This window comes from Gavialis gangeticus, unplaced genomic scaffold (genome assembly GCF_001723915.1).
Source record: "Gavialis gangeticus isolate Ggan-Ray unplaced genomic scaffold, GavGan_comp1, whole genome shotgun sequence".
In the NCBI taxonomy this organism is placed as follows: domain Eukaryota; kingdom Metazoa; phylum Chordata; order Crocodylia; family Gavialidae; genus Gavialis; species Gavialis gangeticus.
Window position 1 is genome coordinate 305257 of NW_017728958.1, and position 7035 is coordinate 312291.

The 7035-nt window shown below is 39.6% G+C and overlaps 1 protein-coding gene across 3 annotated transcripts in view; it reads left to right on the plus strand.

The window, feature by feature from the left end:
• Nucleotides 1–7035, plus strand: part of FAM179B (family with sequence similarity 179 member B) — a 74609-nt gene that overhangs the window by 25618 nt on the left and 41956 nt on the right. The window contains exons 3-5 of one of the 3 annotated variants that reach the window (XM_019503598.1): nucleotides 777–911; nucleotides 2988–3206; nucleotides 4768–5033. In XM_019503598.1, coding sequence (XP_019359143.1) covers nucleotides 777–911; nucleotides 2988–3206; nucleotides 4768–5033 — 620 coding nt within the window. Of the gene's footprint in view, nucleotides 1–776; nucleotides 912–2909; nucleotides 3207–4767; nucleotides 5034–7035 lie in introns of all 3 variants that reach the window. The other 2 variants (XM_019503512.1, XM_019503676.1) reach the window with 2 other exon arrangements.

Consider the following 7035-nt stretch of genomic DNA (forward strand, 5'->3'; position numbering starts at 1 on the left):
TTTTTTTTTTTTTTTTTTTTTTTTTTTTTAAATTGTTTGTGGGTGGGTGTAGGAGTGGAAAGCGGTGGCCCGGCTGTTTGTGGTGGGAAGTTGGCTGCAAAGGAAACTTTGAGGGGTGAGATTTTCTTTTCAAAATAACGATAAGCCTTTTTAAGATCAGCTATCCAGCAGGTTGTGTGTCCAATGTAACACCCAGCCTGTGATAGCAGGGCAGACTCGGTGGTTTGTATTTTAATAGTGAAAAGGCATGTAGGGAGTCTGGGCAAGACCAGACTTGATTTGTTCTCCTTCCCTGGCAGTGAGCTGTTTATATTTAACTTTGTCTGGGGGGTATTGACACATGTGGAATGCAAAGCTTACTAACCATTATGCTGTGAATGACATCATTGTAAGGAAGCTGACTACTTCTCTGTGTTTTTGAGGGGTTTTTCTCCTTTTTATTTTCCCATATCCAAAGAAGGGATTGTCTGTTAGGTTTTTTTTTGACCCGCTGCAACTCTCAGTGTTGGTAATGTGCCCTGATAGAACTACAGGCAGCTCTGCACAAAGTGCTAGCTTTTATTCTAACGGGTATGCACAAAAAAGTATTATAAGGTTGCTTAGAAACCCCAGGGTGCAGCACTGGAAACGTCCAAACTTTTCACTTAGTTTTCATTAGCCAAATATTACTTTCTTTAAAGTGCGTTGAATCTTTGTTCAGTATTAATATGTAATTTGATAAACATCCAGAAAGCTTTTATCAAATATTTCTTTTGGTTGCCTTTTCCTTTTGAAAGGTGTTATTGCCTCTCAGGAGCCACATGTATCAGGGAAAAGCGGACAACTTGGATACTCACAGATTCGTGGGAAGAGTGGTAGCGTGGATTCTGATTTACAGTTTCTAGGATTAAATAATCATCGGCAAGATAAAGGTACACGGACTACAGCTAGACTCTAAATCTGTGCATATCACTTTGAAAATATCTTGTTTTCCTGTACTGGGCCTCTTTAGTAGGTAGATTGTTCTGTGCCGTGAACCATGTTCTTTACTTAGAGCCACAAATTGCCAACACTTTACACAAGGTATTCTGTTGTAGAAATGGTCTGAGGTAGACGGCTTATGGAATGTATACAGCTCGTTAATATATTGTTCCAATATTGGTGCACTAATAGTAATTTTTGGCTTCTGTGTGGTGCTCTTCATTCGTAGATGTCAAATCACTAATCCACCTTTCTTTCCTTCTTTGCACTTAGCTATATCAACATATAAGACTGTACTGTAATACAGATCCCAGTAAGGCCAAGTTGGCTTTGAGGAGTAGATTGTCTAGGCGGAAGTTAGTGGAAAGCTTTTTTTTAATGTATATCCTTATGTTTAACTTGTTCTCCTGTGGTAGGAACTTGAAGTCATTCCTGTCTGACAGTGGACTGGTGATCCCCATACAGTTTTTAGTAAACAGATATCTAAGCCATATTTGTGTACCATCACAGTAGGCATTAATGGCAATGTACTGGTGAAGTTTAGGACTGGAATAGAACTCTTTTAATGCCTAAGGACAGGTAAGGGCTGAAACATGTCAGCAGTGCAGAGCATAGCAGTTTGCCACCTGTTCCTGTTCTGTGAACATGGCAGGGCTTGAACAGTTTAGCAGAGGCATAGGTAGTGAAGGGGTGAGCTGGTAGCCAGTGGGTGAAATAAAAGATGACAGTGGGGTGCAGGGCTCCTAGGCAGTGCCTGGTGGATTAGCTCAACTCTCCGTCTCACTGGAGCTCTTTAGAAGGATGCTGGGCGCTGTCCAGTCCTGCTGGAGGCTTTGTTTTCTTATCTCCATTTGGCTAGTTGCTATCTCATGGGCATGATAACGTATACTCCTGCTGAAAAAGTTTTCTATCCTGTCTCCATACCATGGTGTCTTAAGCTGCATTCTGCCCCTATTTTAGTTTCCAGGACACTACCAGGCACTTCTCTGCCCTTCTTGTTGCCTCCTTCTCTGAAAACAGCTCCGGCACTAACCTCTGCAACTACTTATGGCTTTATTCAGCAACACCACAATACAAGTAGCCTGACTTTTGTTGGCTTCGTTTCGCATTGAAAATGGCTGTATTTGTCAGTTTTTTGACAAAGGCAGCCTTGGAAAATATGATCACCAGGTAGAGACCTTGGAGATCTTGAAACTCTGTCTGACTCAACCAGGGTCTTTCTGCACTACCGACACAACTGAGGCAAGGGGGGAGTTTGTAGATGCTTTGATTCAGTTGCAACGTAATTGATAGACTCAAAGATGTAGCTTAAGCAGGTGCCAGTTTTGACCACAACTTTTCCATTTCATGGTAAAAGAAAAGACTGGAAACAATTTCTCACTCTATTTACTTTTGCTGTCTTCCATTTTGCAAATACCAGTTTGCAAAACAAAGCACTTTTCCTTCTGGTGTTTCCAAAGGAGCTGCAGTACATAGTATTTTCCTTTTTTGATTTGAATGCATGTGTGTAAAATGTCTGCTGCTGCAGATCCAGCCCACGGTGCAACAGGCCACAAAACTACGTCGTATGTGCTTGCCTAATTCCTAGATGCCCTTCACTTCCTAGATGCCCTTCACTTGCAACCAGCTTGATAGATGTGTTATTTTGCTGCAAGCTATTCCTCTAATAGTGTATCCAGTAGTGCTGTCTTCATAATGGCACTCTGTCGAATCTAGTGTTTTGATTGCTTCTGATTTGTATGTCAAAGGAGGTGATTATCTTGGATTTGAATATGGTTATCACATTTGCAAAGAAATGCTTGATTCCTCTTTGAAAAATAGTTTTTGCAGAGTTTTTAAAAATCTAATTGTAAGATAAATTAGATAAAAGGAGAAGTGAAATAAAAATGCTGTTGGCTTTGATAGAAATGAATAAGCGCAAATAACAGCCTTTTATGTTTTTTTATCAGTTTGTGCCAGCCTAAATTTTACCAACAAGACCCAGCGAGCTTTTTGCGGCCCTGCAGAGCGTACTTTGTCCTTTTCAGGTTCTAATGCAAAGCAAGGGACCTTCATTCTTCCATCCTATCCACTCTCATCTCCTAGAAACAGTCCAAAGCACACATCCCCTCCTAGTGATTCTCCAAAGAAGACTCAAGAGCATGCTGTTAACTTCTCAAACTCCTGGCCTCTCAAGGGTTTTGAAGGCCTGCCTAAGCCCAGTCCACAAAAGAAGCTCCTCAATCAAAAGGCAGGAGACAAAGCAGGTAAAAATGGTGCTCAGAATAAAAGTTTGTGTTCATGTTTTCAGCAAGTGGCCTCCATGAACTGCAGGCAAAACTTGCATTTGTGTAGAAAAGTAGTCTCTTGCTAACCTTGGGAAATATGTACCAAAACTATAGCCCTGGGTGGCAATTTTCATGGAGAGAGCAAGGACTGAATGGAGATGAGGACTGAATTCTTTCTTGCCTCAGTCAGGGTTTAGGCATATTATGCTGTGTGTAAGGATGGATTGTCCATGCAGTACCAGCCCTGCAGGAGATGTCTTCACCCTCTGGGGCTGTCGGCTCTGGCTTCTGCTCACTTTGCTGCTCTGTCTTCTGTGTGGAATACAGGACCCAGAGTTTCCTCATGGGGCACTAGTGGAAGCTGTGTAATGGGAGAGCTATGTAGGTGAAGTAGAAAAATACCCATTTTGTCTGTACAGCTATGAGAATTACACACACACTTCTGTGGATACATTGATAGAGGTGGCTTTTCCAAATTTGGCTCTCATTTTGCTTGTATATATATTATTTTTTCTGCATCTTTTTTCTTCATCTATATTCAAGGTAAGCATACTTCTGCCTAGGAGCCCTGCATCCTGTAGACTACAAAAGAGCTGTCACAGTTGAAATAGTCTATTATTCAATCAAAAGGAGGCAGTGTTTTAAAGGGGAAGAAAATCTAAGTGTTAGTATTGAATGAATAAAAATGCAAGAAAACTATTAATTTTGCTTAGTATTTTTCACCTTTCTGCTTTATTTGAAACAGTTGTATTAAATAGCTAGTGCTCAGAATTTCATATCTATTTAAAACTTGTTTAAGGCTACATACATCCCTAATAATGTGAATTAGTGCTAATTTCATCCCAGTTGAATAGCAGTCCTTGTTTTCTGTTAGTGTAAAACTTATCTATACCAGAAAGTTGCATTGATTTAATTTAAAATATTTTAAAAACTCATTTAGTTAATTTGGTCATCTACATAGGTATTTTATACATGTAACATATAAACACAAGATGGTGTTTCAAACTAAAATTGCCTGTGGTAACTCTTATGGAAAAATGATAATTGTTGGAAGCTTAACATAGAATTTTCCTAATACTGTTAATCTTTTGAAGCAAGTTTTGCATACTTGGTGAAAAATATTGTTACACAAGGTAAAGAAGTATGGAATTTGGAAGGGAAAAAGAAGCCTCATGTTATCTATAACACAAAATATAAACTAATATAACCATTATATGAATATTATTTCCCTCTACTTATAGAGTAAAAACACAATAATTCTTAAGAACCCAGTGTGAATTTTATAAATTATCAAGTGAAAAATGGAAATAAAAAATCCCAAAGATCACACACTGTATTTTAATTTTATCCTTCGTGGCTTAATGTTTTTGATACTTTAGGGTATGCTGTTGTATGTTTGCAAGTTTTGTAAAAAATAATGAAATCTTTTGAAATGGCTTTGTCAAATGTGTATTGTAAATAAGATGAGTGTTTTATTTTTTGGGGTGGTGTCTTCCCACTGTCTTTCTGAAGTTGTGATGTGTGTCTATATCTTACTCAGGGGAAACTTTGCAGGAAAAACCTTCACCAATACAGCTGAAGCCAGCCTTAGTAAGATCACCAGCTTCACGGAGAGGCCTGAATGGGACTAAACCTGTGCCCCCAATACCTAGGGGGACAAGTCCATTGCCTGATAAAGCTGAGTTAAACACCACAGAACAAAAAAATGAAGAGACTGAGAGTATTTGGATGAGTGGAAATGACGAGAAACCTACAGTTGATCTTTCAGAATTAAGTGTCAGCGATAAGGAATTGGACCAGGAAGAGGTTGGAATTCAGTGTGTTTTTCATACTCTAAATGGATGCTGGAATCTGTTTTATTTTACAAAAATATAGCAGGGAGAGAATGTGTGAGTGTATCTTTGTGGCTGTCATAATACAGAAGACTACATTAAAATAATGTTGTGCATCTGGTAGAAACTCACTAAAGCAATAAAAGTCAGTGTTGAATTTCATTCCATGTGTCCTTAACACATCAGCTCAGTTAATCGAAGGGTTTCAAATCAGCATGTTGATTTTTCTGTTTTTATAGTACCAGCAGATGAATTGAAGACATTTTCACAGTCTCAACTCTGACTTCCCTTGCTTTTATCTATCTTGAAATGTCAGTGCTGCTTTGAGTGTAATACTTGCCTCTATTTTTTTTCAAAGGGCTAAAGTCAGCTGCTTGATTCAGTTTGACTTCTAGTTCAAACTCTGTTTACCCTTAAAATTTGTTGAAAATAATTGCAAGATGGAAGAATTTTTAGGCTTATGTCTTTTATTGGACCAGCTGTATAGTTAGGATAAAGTTAGACAAGCAAGACATTCTTCAAATGCAAGACATTCTTCGTCAGACCTCCCTTACATTTGAAAGCTTGTCTGACTTTATCCCAACAGCATAGTTGGTCCAATAAAAGATACTACCTTAAGAAACTCTTGCATCTCACATAATTTGGGGGGCATCATGGCTACAACATCACTCTTACCCTATCTTGAAAATTATTATCGTTGTTACAGCCAATACACCTTTGCTGTCCTGCCATGCTCAGATCTCTACAGTGTAATGAAAAATCTGAGATAAGTCATTAACTGGAGGAATTACGGTGTCACCCATGGACCCATTATCATGTTAAACCCCAGTTTAATACAACACTCGTGAAATAAGTTATTAGGCCTAACTGGCTATCCCTAGTGTGACTCTTTTGCTTTTAATGGATCTCCTGCAGGGATTGGTGGGGCCCAGGCTGTATGTAGAATAGCCATTGCTCTAAGCATGCCAATTAACAGAATGCATCTATAAGAAATAGTTTAACTCTAACACCTCTAACATTTCCCTTGTTCCACACCCTCGTGACCATGGTGTGGGCTACCTGATGCTTTTATAGCACATTCATGTTAGAACTTCCCCCTAGTGTCTCCGTCAGTACCGTGAGAAAGCAGATAAGCTGCAAGCCCTTCAGGGGGCAGGTATGGTGCTTGAGAGGTGCAGTGATGTTCCCCAGCGAGTCTGTGCTTATGGAAGTGATCTGTCTTGCTGGTCTCTGCCTCTGAGACCCATGTGTAGGCAAGGATTTCATCACTAAATCACCATTTCAGGCACAGTCAACCTTTTGAAATGCTTGTTAGCCGTGCATATGTGCAGAGACCTAAGAAAAACTTGCACAAGCACTTAGGATGTTTCATGGCAACTGCTTGGAAACAGCATTGTAGTCCTCACTGATACAGATTCAGACCATTGCAGAGGTAGTGTATGTTGAAAGCACCAGCATTACAAATGCACTGGTTTTTCCAGTCCTCCCAGCACTGTTCTATGGTGTGCTTGCCTGCTGCTCTGTTAGCTCATTGGTTATCATGTTTCAGCCCCACCCCCAAATTCCATGAATATCTGAGAGCAGTCATGGTAGTGCTTGAGCAGTTTCTGCTCCAGTAAGAACTATTTCTTCCTTCCTTTCCCCCGTCCCAGAGTAAACGGGTGGGGTACTTACTACTTAACAGAGCTGTCAGTGGTTATCTCCTCCCACTGAAGTCTAGCTCTCCCTAGAGGATTAGAACTTTGCATTTAATGGAAAATTGTAATACATTTTCAATAAAAGTAATAAAGCTCCAATTTACATGAGTAAACGATCATTTTTATCCAGTGGGCTTTACTTTCTGAAAAGCATAGGTGCATGTATATGAAGAAAGATATCATTAGACTAGAAGCTAAAAGTTAAAGTACCACAGCATGAAGAGACGAGCAGGATACTCTGGTCTGCCTTCTCCCGCATCTCTGCACTTGTCCTGGATC